Source organism: Penicillium citrinum, assembly GCF_028827155.1.
Source record: "Penicillium citrinum strain IBT 23319 chromosome Unknown utg000003l:1.0-4596430.0:1.0-4598250.0, whole genome shotgun sequence".
Classification (NCBI taxonomy): Eukaryota; Fungi; Ascomycota; class Eurotiomycetes; order Eurotiales; family Aspergillaceae; genus Penicillium; species Penicillium citrinum.
Genome location: NW_026622688.1, coordinates 376 through 20,124, shown reverse-complemented (window position 1 = coordinate 20,124; position 19,749 = coordinate 376). Strand labels below are relative to the sequence as shown.

Here is a 19,749-nt window from a genome sequence, read left to right as displayed (position 1 = left end):
GATGATTGGTGGAATATCTTTTTTTTCTAAGAGTTGGGGTACATGAGAACGGGTTGAAATTGAAAATGATCGATTGTTATGATTTTTGAGTCTCGAAAAGCGCATCGAGTTGCTTGGTAGCCACTATAAGGGACAGCTGGATATAGCGTACAACCTCCAGTACGAGAATGCACCTTTGAGAAAGAATTATGGAGACGTCATTAAGTGGAAATGCAAGGAATACCTGCAGAAATGGTAAATTATGGTAATCAAACTCTTATTTACCCTACAATATCAGTAAGATGTTTCTCGTACTGATTGACGCTCGATTGTGATTTGGCTATGGTACCCAGTATATGTATACTAGTACTATGCAGTATCCCTTCGAGTTGGAGCTTGAGTCTGATCACTTGCAAGTGCCTCCATCAATTTGGTTCCATTTTCTCAAGAAATGCTCGAGTACTACAAGTCCGGTGTAATAGTAATATCGAACTTTTGGGAGCTCTTGGTTTGTTTGACATGAAATAGTACTTGATATATTTATTCACATTTAGAGCAACAGTGACACAAGTAGTATATAATCTGAGATTCAGCAGTGCTGAATTTCCCATTAGTAGAAAATCAATATATATAACGGAAATTTACATTCTCCTTGTCGGTCAAGTCGCTGAATGCAGTACGATCCAATTCCAATTGACGCAGGTCATCCGCATCGCCGCCGGGGACAATTTGCTGAATTCGATCGCGTCGACGATTTTCCCACGCCAAGCACATTCCTAGGAAGAGAATCAAAGCAATCTCCACAAAGTTGGCAACAATCATGGACCATATTCCCAACGAGTAGCCTGGAGCTTGCTCTGCTTTGTAAAAGAAGGGACCGGCGATGTTACCAGCACAGACGCCGAGGAAGATCATCGCGTTGGTGATCACCTTCTTGGTATGACCAGCAATATTTCCTGTCAAAATAGAGAGAATAATCACGAAAGATGCATTGTAAGATCCCGTCAAGTAGTAACAGATCAATCGACCGACCTGGTTGGATTCTGGTACATAGCAGAGTCCGAAGGAGCCCGCCAGATTCGGTAGCAGAAATGCTACCGCCACAACACAGCGATTATTACGAGGCAGACGATCATTGATAAAGACGGCAGCTAAAATCATAATGGCAATGAAGGCACCATACGGAATCTGCATCAGTGTTGTCACCACTAGAATTGGAATACCCAAGGTTAGCCTTTAGAAAACGTATGAAGAGGCATAAAATACATACAAGTGCTGAATCCAAACCCTTTGATAATCAAAGTTCCAAAGTTGGATATTCCACCATTAGGAATGTTACCAGAAAATCCCAAAAGGAAGAATGTCCAAACTTTCCAATCTAGAAAGGCCTCAAAAACCTGTCGAGGTTTGAAATTTCGATTCTCAATGCCAGTCTGATTATCCCGCAGCCTTTCAACAGCTAATCGTTTTTCACGATCGGACAATTGGGGAGCAGTCACTGGAGAATCAGGAAGGAAAATGATCATTATGATACCCCAGACACTGCACAGGGCACCGATTATGAGGAATTCGTATTTCCAGGATGTGAGAGCGCCTTTGATTTGCCCGATGCCATATCCCAGAAGGCCACCCACTGCTATACCGAAACCATTGGCAGTATACCAAAGGCCAATACGAATGGGCTGTTGACGGCGGGTATACCACATACTCGTGATCAGCATGAAAGCCGGATCACTGCAAGTATATGTGAGTAAAGACATCAAGACATTATTTCAAAGAAATCTTACCTGCATGCCTCGGCAGCACCAGAGATAACCCGCAAAACAGCGAGCTGCGTGAAGTTCTTTGCAGCGGCTGTTTAGATTTTAAGGACGTCAACTGAAATTTGCACCTTTTTCTAGTCTGAATCTCTTAACATACCTTGTAGCATTAAAAAGAAGCCCCAAAGAAAAATGTTGACACCAAGGTATTTACCGATAGGAAATCGCTGCATCAAAAGGTTTGTTGGAAGCGACCAAACCAGGAAACCAAAATAGAAAATACTCGATAGCCAGGAGTACTCGGTACCAGAGAGATTGAGATCTTCTTCGATTCCGAATATAGCAGCATAGGAAAGGGTTGTCTTGTCAATCTGAACAATTGCACCATCATATTAGTTTTGCAATCGATTGTATGAGTATGGGGGCTTGAAGGATATTGCAATACATAGTAGAAAGCATAACACACTGCCAAAAAGGGCAGAATCATCAGATCAATCTTGCGAACCAGTTTCCTTTCTTCACCCGGCTCGAAGGACTCGTGCATATCCTCAAGATTATCAAATAATGCCAACGCAGCATCGCCATTGTGAATCTTCCCTGTATCTGTGCCTTCGACGTGCATTGCGTCAGGCTTCGGAAGACTTCTCGCATCAGTCATTTTTGTAATCTCTTGAGATGCCGGTAGGATGCCTCAAACGGTGTAAGAGCGGGTCGTGATGGATTGGTAAATTTGGATGGGAAGATGCATGGATATAATTTTGCCTTGCCTCCCTATCCTCGCATGGGGTACCATCCAATCTGGTCCACACCCCGGATTCCCCACCCTCTCCAGACTCAGAGTGGAACGATCGTCGCATCTGTAAACCGGAGCAGGGTGGAGGTCAAATTGGCGCATGCAGCATGATTCTGGTGTAAGTCGTGACCCCCACGCCTCCACCTCATGCGGGGATAAAGGATCGTCTGGCGCAGAATGCACTTCCACACGAGATTATTTGACTCTGCAAAAATCCTCAGATAGACTTAGTCAGACTCAGGTCAGTATGAGTTCATCATGCTAGTGACACGCGCGGAGATTCAAAGACATAACAGCCGGCAATCTTGCTGGGTTGCTATCCATGGGGCTGTCTATGATGTGACAGGTGATGTTCAATGCATTTAACTAGATCCACAGTCAGCTGATACAGACCAGAATTTCTGGACGAACATCCCGGGGGTGCAAAAGTGATTCTTCGATGCGCAGGTCGAGATGCCACGCGTGATTTCGACTCGGTACACTCGCTGGAGCTGCTGGCTGAGACACTGCCCGAAACCACCCTACGCGGGCATATTGAGAGTGCCGACCTAGTCCAAAAAGAAATTGGCCACGGCTCATCACCGGCTCAAACAAGTCCAAGAGATCTATCGCCTCCGCCACCGCTTAACACTCTGATCAATCTCCATGATTTTGAGCGAGTTGCAGAAAGATATCTATCTCCCAATGCCTGGGCTTATTATACCTCAGCCGCAGATGACGAAATCAGCAAGCGAAACAATTCTAAAGCATATCAAAAGGTCGCCCTTCGGCCTCGTATATTGAAGAAAGTCCCCAGTGTCGACACTGCCACGTCGATCCTGGGCCACCCAGTCGCTCTTCCGGTCTATTTGTCACCGGTTGGTATTGCAAAGTACGCCCATCCGGACGGTGAGTGTGCTCTTGCACGGGCAGCTGGAAAAGAGGGATTAGCACAGGTCCTTGCGAATGGTTCCAGCATGCCTGTTGAAAAAGTCAGACAGAGCCGGCTCACGGAAGATCAACCACTTTTCTTCCAGCTATATGTCAATCGAGACATTTCCAAGTCAGTTGAGAGCGTCACACGTGCTGTCAAAGCTGGAGCTCGCGGGATTTGGATCACCGTGGACTCACCTGTTGTAGGCAAACGCGAGATGGACGAAAGATTAAATCTTGATATATCGGCCACTGATAGTGATGCTCAGGGCGTGGGCGTTGCTAAGGTCATGGCTAGCTCTATATCTCCTTTTATTGACTGGGGTATTTTGACCTGGATACGGGAATTGGCCGATTTGCCGATTGTTATCAAGGGAATTCAGTGTGTTGAGGATGCTGCTCTTGCCTATGAGTACGGGGTACAAGGAATCGTTTTGTCTAACCATGGGGGTCGTTCACAAGATACGTGCGTACATTCTATAAGTATCATAGTTGATATTTGCAACAAAGCACTAACGGCTTCACCTCACAGGGCGCAATCGCCTCTTCTTACACTATTAGAGATCCGAAAATTTGCACCACACATCCTAGATGGCAGAATGCAGATCTTCATCGACGGTGGCATCCGCCGAGGCACCGACGTCCTCAAAGCGATTGCCCTCGGAGCCACGGCTGTCGGACTAGGTCGACCGTTTCTTTACAGTCTATCAGCAGGATACGGAGAGAATGGAGTACGCCGAATGGTGCAGATATTACGACAAGAGATAGAAGCGAATATGACTTTTCTCGGGGCAACGTGTCTCAAGGATCTCAGGCCTGAGATGATCAATACAAGTCGACTGGAGCGTGAGATGGTGGGTAGTGTGAAACTGTAATAGCCATAGTTAGTTAGCTATTATTATAGACTCGATCTATTACAACATCCACTTTGCATGCACAAATATCCTCTCTTCTATGAACTTTTCATACTATCTGAAGCCTCGGGGCCTTGCATACCGAACACTATCGTCTTAGTCTATCAATCTATGCAACATCAAGTACATCCTCGCCATCACTAACCCCAGTGAACTGCCAAATCTACCGGTACAAAACCCCCCACGCGGATCGGCCCCGAACCCCGCCAGGCTTTGCGGGGGTTGATATACTAGCGCAGTGTAGGTGGGATGATTTGGACGATTGGAAGGGGACCAATAAAAGCTGATTCTTCATCAATTCGTTCTTTTTTGCCATCTTCATCTGCATCATGTCTGAAAATATCGATGTCCTTCTTTATGGCCTGGGGGCGTAAGTCTTCCTCTCTCTCTCTCATCCAGATATTGATTCTAACGCCTTACAGAATCGGCTCCTTCTATGCATTTATTCTTAGTCGATCCGACCGCGTGCGACTAACGGTTGTCGCACGCTCCAACTACGATGCTGTCAAGGCGAATGTGCACTCTCCTCGTCACTGATCGAAACTTTACCTAAGGCTGACTCAAGAAAAAGGGAATCACGATAAACAGCGAGAATCACGGGAATCACACATTCCATCCACATAAAGGTGAGCAAGCGTCTTCCAAGGGATATTTCTGCCAAAAGTACGCTGTGTTGACGGAGACAGTGGTGAAATCCCCGGCTGAAGCAGGCCCAGTCGATTATGTTGTATGCGCACATAAGGCAATTGACCAAGAAGATGTTGCTATCAAACTGGGACCAGCGGTGGACCAGAACCGCACAACAATTGTCATTATCCAGAACGGTGTTGGAAATGAGGAGGCATTCCGCAATCAGTTTCCCATGAGCTCAATTTTGACCTGTGTTGTAAGCAGTCTTTCTACATCCTATGTCTGCCATCATACTAAATTAACATTGCTTTGCCTCCAGACATGGGTTGGTGCCATTCAGCATAGCCCCGGAATTGTCAAGCACACCAAGTCCGAAGATATGCAAATCGGTCTTTTCCCCAATTCGCAACTCGATTTCTCGACCGAAAAACAGCGCCTAGATTCTTTCGCCAACCTTCTTCGAAATGGCGAGACCAGATTCACTATTCTCGAAGACATGCAACCCCAGCGGTGGGAGAAGGTGGTATGGAATGTAGCTTGGAACTCAATCACAACATTGACCCTAGTTGATACGCAAACCTGGCTGCATTCCTCGCCTGACGCCGAGCCCTACACTCGAAGACTGATGGACGAAGTCATCCAAGTCGCTCGAGGCTGTGGTGTGCATCTACAAGATGGATTGGTTGATCAGTTGATGGATCGCATCAATGCCATGCCTGGTATTGGGAGTAGCATGCAGACGGATTGCAAGAATGGTCGGCCAATGGAAATTGATGTGATCCTCGGGTTTCCAGTACGGAAATCCCGAGAGCTGGCAATCCCAGCGCCATATTTAGAGAGTCTGTACGTGCTCTTACGCGCAGTGGATGGCCGAATCCGAGCTGCACTATAGTTTCACAGGTGATATACTACATACTAGCTGGCGTGGGGGCACATCGGAAGCCTAATGCTGATTCTTGATATACTCCGCATTGCATCCTGTGTCGTTCCCATGCGCAAACATAATGAACTTCCACCAATAATCATGTCTCTTCACTTGATCAGCATCCAATATTTCGGTTGATGGCGAAGGACGAGACCCCCACGTCTGACTTCTACAAAATCCCACCCTCGACAGTAAAATACGGGTTGTTACATGCTCGGTAGATTGCCGAGATGTATCCCTGAGTGTCATGCTTCATTTGTATCGTGATGGCCCGCTTTCCCCGCGCAGGATTTTTACCCCGTGGGAGATGATGTAGTCTGAGCTCAGTAGATTTGCAGAATAACTTCGTCCGCTAGATAAACACCTGTTATTTGGCAATTTCCCCGCCACGAAAGCTTTGGAGTCGAAGTGGCTGTAGTATATAGAGGTATATAAATCATATTCTGATCACATCGACTCACCCAACATCTCATGATGACACCATACTAGAATGATTTCTTAAAAAAGCTGATACAAGCATACTCATGAGCTCAGAATTGAATGGAATTCTAGTATAAAACATTCTAGTGATTCACAATGGCCTATCTAGGGCTTACTGGCCGTGGACTTATAGCTGCAATTTCCTCTTCCACGGGCATGGGCTTCGTCATTTTCGGCAAGTTTCAATAATTGCAAAATGTCATTATCGACATCAAAATACTAACAATCTATAGGCTACGACGACGGAGTTATCGGTGGACTGCTTACTGCTGACGCCTTCAAAGAAACTTTTCATCTCAGTTCCTCTATGGAAGGCACTGTCACGGCGCTTTTCGTGATAGGGTGTTTATTGGGATGTTTAGCAACCAGTCTCAGCGACGGGCGTTGGGGTCGTCTCACTGTTGCAAAAATTGGATCAGGAATTTTAAGTGTTGGAGCGATCTTGCAAGCGTCGAGTTATGCCACGCCGCAGTTGATTGTCGGAAGGATCGTGGCTGGGGTTGGTCTTGGACTTATATCAAGCAACTTGGCTGTTTGGCAGTCAGAACTGGCAACAAAAAAGACAAGAGGGATGTTAATGGCAGTTTCACTGACATTTCTTATCCTGGGACAAGTTTTGGCCTACTGGATTGACTATGGATTGTCGGAATATGAAAGCAGCGTGTCGTGGCGATTTCCTATGGCCTTTCAAGCTCTGTTGGGTATTATACTCAACGTTATGCTGCTATTTATGCCAGAATGTTTGAGTGTTTCAGTCTATTTTGCTACTCAATTGTGTTGCCAACAAGGCTGATTCGTGTCGATAGCTCCTCGCTGGCTGTTCCAGAATGACCGACATCAAGAGGGGACAGAAGTGCTCCGGCTTTTGTCCTCTTCTCGTGGAGTAGTCGATGAAACCGACCTTACCATCACTATCGCAGAGATCCAAGACGCCCTGGCCCTTGAAAGTGAGCAGAAAGGCTGGATAGATCTGATGAAGGATGACCACGTTCGTTCTCGTCGTCGCGTTTTTCTCGCATGCCTCTTGAATGCCTGCCAGGCATGGAGCGGAAGTACACCAATTAGCTACTATACCACTATTATGTATGTCATTCTTTTCATAGACGGAATCGAGAAATGCGTCAACTTCAAACATACTGATTTTATCAAGATTTGAAAACTCAGTTGGTTTTGACCGGCATTTTGCCCTTCTTATGTCCGGCTTTCTTCAGATTTGGTTTCTTGTCGCCTCATTTGGAACATGGTACAGCATTGAAAAACTTGGACGACGTCGATCATTCATCACTTCTGCTATTGGCATGGCCGCAGTGGTGGCTATAATGGCTGCTATGCTCGCAGTAAACACAAATATATCCGGAATTATTGCTGCTATTATGCTATTTGCCTACCAAGCTTTCTATACTTGGGGGTTCATGGGTGGGATTTGGGTATGCTCATCCTTTCACCATCAAAAAAAAAAAACGACGCATGGAGTGCAGTGGCTGTTTACTGACAAGTAATGGGCAATTTGTAGTGTTATGGTCCTGAGATTCTCCCTCTGGCGCACCGTTCCAAGGGCATTGGTCTAGCCACAGCTTTCCTCTGGTTGTCTACTTTCGTCGTTATCGAAATTGTCCCCGTGGCCATTAACAACATTGGATGGCGGACCTATATAGTTTTCGCGGCTTTTAATCTCGCGTTCATTCCTATGATATACTTCTTTTATCCCGAAACTGCCGGCTTTAGCTTGGAGGCAGTAGATCTAGCATTTATGGATCGCAGCACGTCGCCTGTAAAGAAATCTGCTGAATTATGGGAATTAATCCGACAGGGCTACGATGTCACTTTGACTGGCGAAGTTGATCAGAAGAATACTATTAGGACACAGTCCGAGCATGTCGAAATGGCTTGAAGTACAGGTTTTAGCATGTACTGGTAAGAAATTTGAATTATAAGAGGCATCAGAGAAATCATTGCATGTTCATCAAAGTATGCCTGTGAAACACCTCTCACCATTCCAATCGACCATGCAATAGGACAAAGTGAAGGCCAGCTTCTCCTATCCAAATATCATGTCCATGTTCTATGATATCAAACGCCATGCGCTATCTAAACAGAATGAACGCCAAATTACCATGTTAAAGTATACAAGTTGTGGTATCCCAAACGTCATCAATGTCAAGAGCCCCCAAGAAAGCAAAGAAAAAGAATAAACAATAAGGTCGTTTTCGCATTGCACTCGTTCATACTCGGATTATGGGTGAGTGTATGAGTGTGCATTAATTTTGCCTCCGTGTGAAATGACCAATCAACTCCTGCAATTGGATTGAAGTGGTTTTATTTGCATCAGAGTCTGTGGGAGGAGGAGGAGGTGAAGAAGGGGAGTCAGAGTCATGCGGTTTAGGTTCTTCATCCACGGCAAATCGCCAGCGACCATCATGACCCATGAACATGCGGAAACCATATCGTTTATTGAGGGCAATGAGGTGATCGCGACGTTGAGTGTTATTCCAGTCATGCGTATCACCGAAATCACTGAGCATGCGACTATGTGCAATCCAGGGAATGATCGCTCCAATTGATCGGGGCATTCGCGGACCTCGAAAACGACCGCGTCGAGTTCCGAAGACAATAAGAACCACTAGAGTATCGAACACGATGATGATCAAAGCAATAGCGAGAGAGGGAACGGATGGTTGCATGGCCCAAGTACTTCGGATTATGGTACCGTTCGTCGCTTTGATTGGTTCGTCCAATGGTTCAAGATAAAGATCCCGCCAGATTGAAAAATATGTGCTGTATACCCATTGATACACCGTTTGGGTCAAGTCGGTCAAGCGGACGGGGTCAAGGGAGTCAAAATCAGAATCTCCACGCTGGTACAAGCGCGCAACCAGGAACCCTGCCCAGTCGTATGACGAGATGTTATATGTACCGTTGTGAGTGGTCGTGTTGCCCACGTAACTTTCTGGAATGGCTGCAAAGACTTTGTTGAATTGTCCCAGACTGACTGTTGCATTCTCAAAGATGGTCCCATTCGTAATACCGGTATTCGCAATGGGATTATGATGATTCACTTGACCTTTTTGATCAAATACAATATTGTAATCCTGCAAGCGAACACGAGGTTCACAGTGCAAAGCGATCGTGTTGTTGTCATTGATAGTGCTGTTGGGGAGATAATCCCAACGGCCAACCACAAGAACGGTCGATGTTTCGCATATATCCGAATTGCCTACATTGGCTGGGGACAAAAAGTGAATGGAAAGAGAGATCCCCTCGTCTTTGGCCCGCAGGTTCGGCATGCCGGCAACACACTCCACAGATTTGTTGTCAAAGAGCTCGTATTTCCAGTAGCTCTCCCTCGTGGTCTCGTTATACATTAGGCCTTTCTCCGATGAAAGGGGTTGACACTCCAGTGAAGCCCCCACACCCAAGGTGGTTGCTCCATAAAGAGCATCGGAATCGCGATTGTGTATCTGAAGAGGCAGGAAGGATTCATTCGGGCTTGTCCAAGGAAGAACAGGAACCCCGCTGGTGATACTTGTCTGAATAAGGTCGTATTCCGTGAACTGGGCTGCAAAATCATTCTGCCAAAAGATAGATGAGCTATAGTTCAGGGTCAAGTCATCTGTCGGTAGAGTTGAAGTTGTCATTTCTTGGGTGAAAAGGCCACCCGCCACGACTGTGAGGGCCATGTTGATGACACATGCGATAGAGACTAGTCCCAGAAGAACATGTCGATCTCGAACGGATTTGAAGAATATAGCAATGGGACTCTGCGAGGCGTAATTCAAAGACAAAGATGATCTTGCCGTGGCCATTCCCCGTTGTAAATGCACCCAGGGTTCCAGAACACTGAGGTTTCGGTGTATCGATGTACACAGAGAACTCACAGAGGAGGCAACTACCGAGGGCAAAAATGATAGAACGACTTGCAGTGAGCTAGAATCCGATTGATTCAAATGCCGAAATCGACCATCACGAACAAAAGACTGAACAACGAGGGCCATGAGAATGATCACGGCGGCCAGAGCCAGAAATTCAACGATAAAGAATGGAATTACAAGAAAATGAGGCATTGGATCATTACGAACTCCAAGGCTTTCACCTAGTTGCACAGGAGAACCGTCCTCCGCAAGAATTTCCAATCTATCACCGGAAGGCCCAGGTCGCCAGTAGCAACGAGCGTTCTTGAAGATCCGGCGCATTTGACGAGTCGAGAATTGATGGAATTCTGCAAGCGGTTCGGAAAGGATGTTGTTAGGGTGAAATATATCAGCAGCAATACTGCACATGGCGCCAATAGAGCCCGGGTCACTTTTCAGGAATGTTTTCCGAGAGCGATAGAGGAAGAGAAGGTAGACAGCAGTAAGTCCAGCTGCGCCCAGTATGAACTCAGACCAAATGGCTGCGAAATTTACAACCGCAATGGCGACTTTTGAGGTGGCACGAACAGCAGCGAGGATGGTCGGGGTGCGATCAGGGTCGAAGAGACGACCCAATGTGAGGACAAATGTTTGTTTGACATCGCGCGCGATCTTCGACGTGAATTCCACTTCAGTCATGATAGAAGATGTATCTAAGGTGAGCAAAGGCTGCAGATCTCCGAGCTCTTCGCTAATGACAGGTAATTCCGTCACAGTACGGCCACCATTCGTCGAGTTGTTGCTCACAAAAATCATGTCACTTGTGTAGGGGGCACGTTGAGACAGCAGGGCTTGGAAATGGTCGATGTTGAACTCGGTCGCAGTCAAAGTGCGGGTCGAAGCATGGTCCAGATGAATCCATTCGATGGAGCTGTTGGGATGCATTGCCACTCGGGCTTGGGCTTTCCGGTATACAATGTCACAGGCAAAAGCCAGCCCACTCGCAGCATAGTTGGAATGAGTAGCATTTTCTGATGTCGCGTTGACTGAGATCAGCATCCCATACAAGTCGTACGGATCGCATCCATTAGCTGTGAATGCTTTCGTTGTGTTGGGGAATTCAGCTTCGGCGGTGGAATCGATGACGGGCTCCCAATATCGAACTTGAAGGTAATCGGTTTTGGGAAAGAAGACATTTTCGTAGTGAAAGTCCAGTTTGCAGTCTTTTGCAGTCCCATATGTATCTGACAGATCGATCCCAGAAGCATCCCAGGAAATCTTTGGCAGACCTTCTTCGGGGGTATTGATCGCAACGGTCAATTGATTGTCCACAGGGACATTTTCGCATTCAACCTGAGCCCAGTACAGAGTCTGATCCAATTTCCATAACACATCATCTTCTTGATTGCCACCTGGAACTTCAACTGGAGCTACGGCGTATTGAGACGAGCGCGAACGACGGATTCTTTCGTCGGAGGAAAGGACAGAATCGACGGTGTTGTTGGCTTGGGTAGACATCCAAGTGGCTTGCGTTTCCAAGTCCACCAAAGTTGGCCAGCTTTGCAAATAATCATGTTGAAGGACCTCAACTTGTCGCAATTCAAAGATCGTTGATTGTAGTGCCGGTAAGATGAGACGAATGGACAAGGTCAACAATGAGACCCAAAGCACTAGCCAGTGACGGCGACGGGCAGCGTTGATCGGAGTGAGAATCGTCTGACCAAAGTTGTAGTTGATAAACAGCACAGTGGCCGGGGCACCACCCGGCATAGACAACTGGAAATATGGTTCAAGTCGAAGTACATCGAAATCGGCGACGGTCCAAAAGATGAGTAGGATGAGGGCGATGATGATGGGAATATAGTTATAAGCAAAAGATTGTAGGGCAGAGACGTCATCTGTATCATCAAAGAAGACCAAACCACCTTGTCGGCTGCTAATTTGACGCAAACTCTCCAGGATCAGCAACATTGTCATCATCAAGCAGGCCAAAGACGCAAGGTACGGGGGTCGCAGGGCAAGCGGACGCCATCCTCGTTGCTGACGGTCTGTGGCAGAGGAGGTCAAGAAGGGAGCGACGAAGGCTGTCAAGAAACCTTGTACGTTAGCATATAGAGTCATGTACATGCATTCTGCATGACTAGAAGAATCTAGATATCCAGACAGACCAGACATGGCCTTGACCATGTTGGAAATGAGACTCAACCTACCAGTCCATTGAGCCCGAAGACGTGACCCCCTCGGCCTGTCTCCATCGGCGGACATGCTGACCGGTCAAAAAGGGAAGAAGTGATCAAGAGCATTGCCAAATCATAGTAGACTCCTCGATCCTCGAACAAATCCTATTCCACATTCAGGAGAACAAGAGGTTGAAAGCAAGAAATCTCCGAATGACGTCGGAGAGTTGCGAAGGGCGAAGTTGGCCGCGCGGCGTCTTGGCGTTTTAGTCAGCAGCGCCGACATATCAGGGATTATAAAAGGAAGTTCATGGATATAAATTGTATAAAAGATGGATGGACTAGACGGAATAGACGGAATAGAGAGAAAGGAATTAAGAGAGTGAAAGAATTGATTACTCTGATGATGAAGAACTAAATCAATGAAGACTGTTCTGTTCCTGATTCAACCATGGAATAACTCGGATATTCAAACTTTGTACCTTGATCACTTCTACGCTGCAACCCATGCTAATCACTACTCAAATTTAACTAGTATGTTTACACCTTCTCACTCGTGCTCACAGTTGGCACCGAAGTAGCCTCCTGGCCCTTTGCAGACTCCAAATCGCCGTGTTCCAAGGCTACGGTGCGGGTGGTGATCACTCGAGTCTTCCAGGCTGGAGTGCCCAAGTACTTCACACCCTGAGGATCTTCAAACATCGCCTCTGTCTCTTCCAGAGTCTTTCCCGCTGTCTCCGGGAACATGAAAAAGACGTGAATGAACATGGCAGCATTGAAAACACCGAAAAGGACATAAGTTCGCCAGGTGATGTTTTCAAACGCTGGCGGAGTGAATAATCCCAGCGCTGTGTTAAAGGCCCAGTTGCCTGAGGTTGACATGGATACTCCCTTGGATCGCAGACGCAATGGGTATAACTCAGGGGGGGTATGTCCACGAGACGGGGCCCCAGGTTGGTGCATAGGAGGCGACAAACAGATATGTACAGGCAATCAATCCCTTGGCCGGAGCGCCACTGAGACGCATTGACTGCTCGGGTGATGCGCGCTCATCCATAGGGAGGATCTCGGCGTGTGCACCAAGAATACCTGCATTGGCAAACATAAAGACACACATCAACAAGGCACCAACCAGCATGGTAGGTCGGCGACCCCATCTATCCTGCCAGATCAAGGCTGGCAAGGTCATCACCACATTGATGATATATTGGATCGAGGAAGCCAATAAATTCGCATTGCCTGAATAGCCAGCCATGCCGAAAACATATCCGATATAGTACACTATCATACCAGTCAATTTTCCGTCAAAAGAGAAAAAAAAGGTAAGGAACCGGAATGGGAGCAGGAATGCACCAAGAAATCAAGTAGACTCCATGGCGACACTTAAGAAGCACATACTCATCACGTTCATGCCTGTCAACTGCGACCAAATTTGAGTGAACAGACCGACCATAGTTCGATTCAACATCTTGGGCTTGAAAAGATCGATATATCCAGCGTCATTGAAGGTGCGTTCCAGCTCACACATTTCACGAATGTCCTGCAGCTCAAGAGTAACAAAAGCGTGGTTTCGATCACCTTTGCCATGCACCAGTGCTAGCACCTCATGTGCCTCCTCCCAACGATCTTTACGAGCTAGCCAACGAGGGGACTCTGGCAGGAACATCATTGCGAAGAACAGGAGAATGGCGGGGATCATTTGTAACCCCCAGGGGACACGCCAGGAAGCAGCACTCCAGTTGTCAGCGTCTTGTCCGCCAATGAAGGCACAGCCATATGAGATACTAATTTGAATATGTGAGCAATTATTATTTCACGCAAAGTTGACAGGGCTCTTCAACTCACTAGTACATGATCAAGATACCCCAAGTGATGGCCCACTGTTGCAGACCCACAAAGCGGCCACGCTTAGATGGTGGAGACAATTCAGATATATAGACCGGAACCTGAGCAGATTCGATACCGACTGCGATACCGTTTATAATGCGACCGACGATGAGCATACCGATATTCTGAGAGGCACAAATGATGGTTGAACCGACGACCCTGTATGGAAGTATCAGCTCTCCGTATCAAGCAGCATGGATGCGGGTTAGAGAAGCCTGGCTCTTAGTGCCCTTGGGGTAAAATATTTACCAAATCACACAACCTGACATAATTGCATATTTACGGCCAAGTAGATCAGACACGAAACCAGAGACTAAGGCACCCAGCCAGGAGCCCGCAGCCATCGACGCAGTGATACCACCTTGAACGAGCGAGCGAGGACCGCTGCAGCCCTTCTCAGGGTTATCATAACTGAAAGGCGGGCCATTAGGGCCCTGATTAAAGTAGCATTTATAAGAATTCTCCGTCAGCTGGGCTGACATGGAAGCAATATCGAAACCGAATAGACCGCCGCCGACGACGGCGACGGAGGCGATCACGTAAATGTTCCCGATCACCACCATGATGAATAAGTGGAACAAGTAAACCAGATCAAAAAGAGGATCAAGTCGAGCTGTGTAGGGGTGGGAGGAGGGGGAAAGGAACGTTAAATATCCATGCAAAGGCCTTCGTTTTCCTTCGGGACTGCCGCATCGAGTCCGGAACTGATTCGGAGAGGAGAATTGCGCACCAACAAAGAACCATCGAGCTCGGGTTAGTTCGATGCGATGTAGCATCGATGAATGGTTCAACCTTTCTCATGCTCTGATCATTCATTTCTGAATTTGCTGCCCCGTTTTTTCTTTGGAGGATCAGCCAATATGAATGCAAGAGATCGCGCGGCCCCCATGGGGAATTACGACTCACCCCACTCTCCCCAGATTGGCCTGACCCAGTTTTCCTTTTAGTTTGTTGGACTCTTATGATGTTGACATACTCAGCTTGTAGAATTGATGCAGTGATGTTATGATGTGAAGTATCTCATACTTCCAAGCCTATACTATGAAAGCTTGGCCTGTGGCGTCCGGGCTTGTCGCTCATCCGCACGCCCAGGCGAAATTTGCCTTTTTCTTTTCTTTCTCAACTAGACATGCAAAAGAGGTCAATGCTCAGCCGTCCAATCCACGTAAGATGGCAAGACTGGGAACAAGAAAGCTTGCAACCCTTGAATGCTAGCCCAGTGCATCAAGTCTAGTCTAGTGTGAAGCTGGCGTACCCAGTCCTCCAATCGCGATGGGATGTGGCGGTTGGGCATCTTCTCGAAATGGAGATCGATCGACAATGATCTCTCGAAGACTTTCGGGGTTTGCATTAAGGTCAGGCCGATTGTAAATGATGAAACTGTGAAGTGGTGGTGAGTGTAGGGCGAGCTAGGAAGAAAGCGCAAACTTTTCATGTTGGGATTCAGTCGTGATTTACCATCAAATGAACGATGTGGAGTTGAGTAGGTACAGAAGAGGTACATTACTGTATCCCCTGTTTGCATTTATTTTGCCTGATTGGCTCATTTTGCCATTTTCTTGACTGGCAGGAAATCCGATATGTAACCACGCGATTCCTTCCATATTTCCCTCTAGCGAGTGGAGAAGGGTTCCTTCGGGGCCAACGATTGGGTTTGATATAAGCTGGCGAAATGCTCCGGGTTCCCTTCCAGGTGACAGATTAGTGGGTCGAAGCCCGGATGAGGCATACAATTTAGACCTCGTTTTGGTTGTTGTTTCTCTCCAGTCACTGAACCCTATGTATCGCTGGTGTATAAAAAAATACTTTTACTTTGGCGTAGTTGGTGCACTTTTGGTGATTTGCGCCGTCTCGCTTGCATCGGACCTGGGCCATGTCTTAATATCGGCCGTTTTCGTACTTGTTTTATCTGGCAAGTTTCTATATTCGCTGCAAGTCGAAATTTTCAGTAACAGAGATAACAAGCGATCTGAAAGAGTCGGGGCTGTGTGTATCATGTGGAGTTATTCTATACCAGCAATAGACTGAGCAGCACGGAAGTAATAGTTACTTTGGACGACTTGAACAAGTTACATAGCATGTGTTAGCAAGCTCATTGAATAATAGATTTTGGAAGCCCACTTTCGTTCGCAGAAGGTTGTTCATCTACTAACATACTATGTAGAACGGGGTCTGAGCAGTCCATCAGTGTTGATCAGTAGCTTTCGAGAGTATTTTCAGACTTCCTCTGGTGGTTTGACTGTCTAATACGAAAAAGGCTTCTTGAGATTCAAATCAACCGAACAGCCGAGGTATACAAAGTCCCAAAGTGTGGGGAAGTTCAAGGCGTGACTTGAAACCCCCTCATGCCATTCTCAGCTCAGCTGCAACAATATTCTCGATCGACGTAAATTGAACTTTTTATCGTGGTATAATCAGATCTGTCATTATGCAGGCTGTTGTCTTCAAAGGAACTCTCCAGGTTGCTTTAGAGCAACGCCCTCGACCCCAAATCCAAGCGCCCACGGATGTTATCCTGAAAGTGAGATATACCGCGCTGTGCGGCAGGTAAATAAATTCATTGGACCACTTGCCAATCTTCATCGAATTTTGGTTCGGGTCGATAGGGAAGTGTGGTTGCTGACCAGCTTCAGCGAACTGCATGTCTTCCGGGGTCACCAGCCATCCGGGAATGGCTTCATCATGGGTCATGAATTCACTGGTGAAGTCTTCGAGATCGGTGCCAATATACACTCATTCAAGCCTGGTGATCGGGTCGTATCCCCTTTCACCGTCAGCTGCGGTGCATGCTTCTACTGCGAGAGTGGATTCTCCTCCCGATGCGCCAACGGTCAATTATACGGCAGTGCCATATTGGATGGAGGTCAAGCAGAGTATGTTCGAATCCCGCTAGCTGAGTCGACTCTATTCCATGCTCCAGCGGCAATTGACGAAAAGAAACTCGTACTGATGGCCGACATCTTCCCGACCGGATACTTTGCAGCCAACAATGCATTCCGCTCATTGGAACCCAAGGCAATCCGGAATAGCACAGTACTTCTATTTGGATGTGGACCTGTCGGAATTTGCGCATTAATTAGTGCGCTTGAGTATCAACCGAAGCACTTAATTGCCATAGATAGTGTTCCCTCGCGTCTGCAGCTCGCCGAAAGTCTTGGTGCCGAAGCTTGGAACTTTGCCGAGAATGAGACCGGCTTGAGAGATCGAGTCAAAACTATCACAGACGGTCGCGGTGCCGACGTGGTGATTGAAGTGGTCGGCCATAGCAGTGCGCTGCGTATGGGATTCGAGTTATTACGCCCGTGGGGTGTATTGTCAAGTGTCGGTGTGCATAATGGCGAGATACCCTGGACGGGAAATGAAGCCTATGGAAAGAATCTGCGGTTGCAGATGGGACGATGTCCGGTTCGCAGTAAGTGATCTTCTGAATTCCGACCCGTATCAACCCATTTTCAGCAGAACTTACCATGGCAGGCATATTCGAGCAAGCGATGGACTTGTTGGTCAAGAAACAAGACACACTGAAGTAAGTGCAGTGACCTCTTTTGCTTCAGGTTTCAATTGAAGCTCCATTCTATCCCGTTTGGATCTAATAAATTCCCTAGCTTCATGGTGGAAGATATTCGCCCACTTTCTCAAGCTGTTCAGGCGTAAGTGATCCCGCGCGTGATGTTATTCTCATTGAATTTACAGGTCTAATTTTGTACCCCAAGGTACGACGATTTCAACAAGATGAAGAGTCAGAAGATTGTTTTCGAAGCGGATAAATAGTACATTAGAAGATCGGGGAACAAGCTTGTTTATTCAAGTTCAAGTTCAACCTATTTAGTTTGTGAACTAGGTGGTTGACATATCATTTTTCTTCACAAATGACGCTGCATGGCATACGAAGACGAGCAACGAATACCAACTCGTAGTTATGATTTGATACATCTAGAGTGTATTTCCACTATACATAGTATACTGAGAATATTAGTATAGTTTATTATCGATCTTCCTCGCATTTTGCTTTTTTCCTGCTCTTCCTTCCTGGTATAAAATTGAATTTAGATGTCTCCAAGTTGTTCTTCGGATCTCATTTCCTACTAATCACGGATGCTTCTCGTCTTATCTCCACCTCTCCCCTTTACAGGTTTTTTTTCTTCCCTTCTTTTTTCTACATTTCCCTTTGTCTTCTTCAACGTCCAACATGGCTGCCACGATCATATCTTTTTTGACCCTCCTGACTGTCACCTTGGTCTCTGCGGAGTCCTCTGTGACCTCGTTGTTTATTCCCGATGTTGAAGGCACCGCGTTGGTCGCCTCCATCATTTCGCAGGTTCGTCCACCCGTGCTGATCCACACGGCCTCCACTCACCTCGTCGGGTACAATAGAGTGCCGGCACGACGACTTATAGTATCAATTGCCCACCTGGTACAGACAGTTCGGACTGTGGCGTGTCGCCCGGTCTGATTTTGACCTCAGGGCCTAAGGTTGTGGAGTGGTCCATGAGTGTCACTGGCGAATTGTAATTCCCCACCCCTCTATAAAATCCTTTCTTCCAATCGAGATCGATGAACAGGGACTAGTCTAATCTTAATGAATTGTTCAATGATAGCTACGGTCGCATGATTTGCTCCCTGGAGGGCACGACAACTGGAACCTGTACTGAGATCGACAGTGGCTCCGGAGCGAATTTCCCCGGCACACACACGACGACTCTAGATAGTACAGATATCACTTCTCTCCCTGTCACCGTCACCGCGGGTGCGATTACCGCTGCAACCACAGAGGCTTCTGCGCCCACGGCGCAATCCTCGGACAGTGTTTCTCAGCAGAGCGGAAGTCAGACGTCTGGGTCTTCAGATACTACGACATCTCGAACATCAGGCTCGGCCACGCGCACTATGTCTTCCTCCACCAGTACTGGTGGAGGAATGCAAACAACTGGCGCGCCAGTGCTTGCTATGGGTGGTGCAGCGATCGCAGTGGTTGCGGTCGCATTGTAGGTAGAAGGGTGTTAGATATATGCCTTAAGTGATAATATAGATCGGTGTCCATGTATAATTCTCAATACCATAATCATGATGTTACCACCTTCAAGTCGCAGAAAGCTGCTAAAGTGGGCTGCATTCGTCATCAAATTGCCTGGTTGTAAAACGATCTACTACACGGATCTCACAAGAAGGTGGAAAAGTATCTACTAGATACTCTTGTATAATACGGTCAGGACTCTTGGAGGTGGCGGTGATGTGGGTGGTTGCGAACTTGGAATATATAGTAATAAGTAGTTGAATACATTGGGTGACCTTGTGGTACAATATGCTAACATAACAATGAATAATGTAAGGCTAAAATCAGAATCCACACCATCTCGTCATCTCGAATTTATTGCGGCCGCCTTCAAACCAATGATCCTCGCTGGAGCTGATTTAATGACCGCTGTGTATTTTTTACTGGCTCA

At 46.9% G+C, this 19,749-nt stretch overlaps 9 protein-coding genes across 9 annotated transcripts; 5 read left to right on the top strand and 4 right to left on the bottom strand.

The window, feature by feature from the left end:
- Nucleotides 1-600: 600 nt before the first annotated feature.
- N7469_003272 (uncharacterized protein) lies at nucleotides 601-2,397 on the bottom strand (the record flags this gene model as incomplete). Its single annotated transcript, XM_056642192.1, has 5 exons — nucleotides 601-1,187; nucleotides 1,250-1,713; nucleotides 1,767-1,833; nucleotides 1,900-2,110; nucleotides 2,206-2,397. The coding sequence occupies 5 exons, from the start codon at nucleotides 2,395-2,397 to the stop codon at nucleotides 601-603; spliced, it is 1,521 nt and encodes a 506-aa protein (XP_056501604.1).
- Nucleotides 2,398-2,790: 393 nt separating this feature from the next.
- On the top strand, nucleotides 2,791-4,319 carry N7469_003271 (FMN-dependent alpha-hydroxy acid dehydrogenase; the record flags this gene model as incomplete). Its single annotated transcript, XM_056642191.1, has 3 exons — nucleotides 2,791-2,878; nucleotides 2,929-3,910; nucleotides 3,977-4,319. The coding sequence occupies 3 exons, from the start codon at nucleotides 2,791-2,793 to the stop codon at nucleotides 4,317-4,319; spliced, it is 1,413 nt and encodes a 470-aa protein (XP_056501603.1).
- Nucleotides 4,320-4,687: 368 nt separating this feature from the next.
- Nucleotides 4,688-5,880, top strand: N7469_003270 (ketopantoate reductase family protein; the record flags this gene model as incomplete). The annotated part of the gene is made up of 4 exons (XM_056642190.1): nucleotides 4,688-4,728; nucleotides 4,781-4,874; nucleotides 4,930-5,244; nucleotides 5,308-5,880. 4 exons carry the CDS (start codon nucleotides 4,688-4,690, stop codon nucleotides 5,878-5,880), a joined length of 1,023 nt encoding a protein of 340 aa, XP_056501602.1.
- Nucleotides 5,881-6,489: 609 nt separating this feature from the next.
- On the top strand, nucleotides 6,490-8,284 carry N7469_003269 (uncharacterized protein; the record flags this gene model as incomplete). Its single annotated transcript, XM_056642189.1, has 5 exons — nucleotides 6,490-6,514; nucleotides 6,627-7,133; nucleotides 7,200-7,476; nucleotides 7,544-7,820; nucleotides 7,907-8,284. The coding sequence occupies 5 exons, from the start codon at nucleotides 6,490-6,492 to the stop codon at nucleotides 8,282-8,284; spliced, it is 1,464 nt and encodes a 487-aa protein (XP_056501601.1).
- Nucleotides 8,285-8,651: 367 nt separating this feature from the next.
- On the bottom strand, nucleotides 8,652-12,428 carry N7469_003268 (DUF3433 domain-containing protein; the record flags this gene model as incomplete). The annotated part of the gene is made up of 2 exons (XM_056642188.1): nucleotides 8,652-12,337; nucleotides 12,410-12,428. 2 exons carry the CDS (start codon nucleotides 12,426-12,428, stop codon nucleotides 8,652-8,654), a joined length of 3,705 nt encoding a protein of 1,234 aa, XP_056501600.1.
- A 530-nt stretch (nucleotides 12,429-12,958) lies between these two features.
- Nucleotides 12,959-14,868, bottom strand: N7469_003267 (sugar porter family MFS transporter; the record flags this gene model as incomplete). Its single annotated transcript, XM_056642187.1, has 5 exons — nucleotides 12,959-13,309; nucleotides 13,362-13,699; nucleotides 13,817-14,202; nucleotides 14,264-14,464; nucleotides 14,555-14,868. The coding sequence occupies 5 exons, from the start codon at nucleotides 14,866-14,868 to the stop codon at nucleotides 12,959-12,961; spliced, it is 1,590 nt and encodes a 529-aa protein (XP_056501599.1).
- Nucleotides 14,869-15,446: 578 nt separating this feature from the next.
- Nucleotides 15,447-15,740, bottom strand: N7469_003266 (uncharacterized protein; the record flags this gene model as incomplete). The annotated part of the gene is made up of 1 exon (XM_056642186.1): nucleotides 15,447-15,740. The coding sequence occupies one exon, from the start codon at nucleotides 15,738-15,740 to the stop codon at nucleotides 15,447-15,449; it is 294 nt and encodes a 97-aa protein (XP_056501598.1).
- Nucleotides 15,741-16,733: 993 nt separating this feature from the next.
- N7469_003265 (alcohol dehydrogenase family protein) lies at nucleotides 16,734-18,076 on the top strand (the record flags this gene model as incomplete). Its single annotated transcript, XM_056642185.1, has 5 exons — nucleotides 16,734-16,852; nucleotides 16,939-17,717; nucleotides 17,762-17,831; nucleotides 17,911-17,955; nucleotides 18,019-18,076. The coding sequence occupies 5 exons, from the start codon at nucleotides 16,734-16,736 to the stop codon at nucleotides 18,074-18,076; spliced, it is 1,071 nt and encodes a 356-aa protein (XP_056501597.1).
- Nucleotides 18,077-18,494: 418 nt separating this feature from the next.
- On the top strand, nucleotides 18,495-19,294 carry N7469_003264 (putative GPI anchored protein; the record flags this gene model as incomplete). Its single annotated transcript, XM_056642184.1, has 3 exons — nucleotides 18,495-18,623; nucleotides 18,680-18,813; nucleotides 18,904-19,294. The coding sequence occupies 3 exons, from the start codon at nucleotides 18,495-18,497 to the stop codon at nucleotides 19,292-19,294; spliced, it is 654 nt and encodes a 217-aa protein (XP_056501596.1).
- Between the last annotated feature and the right edge of the window lie 455 nt (nucleotides 19,295-19,749).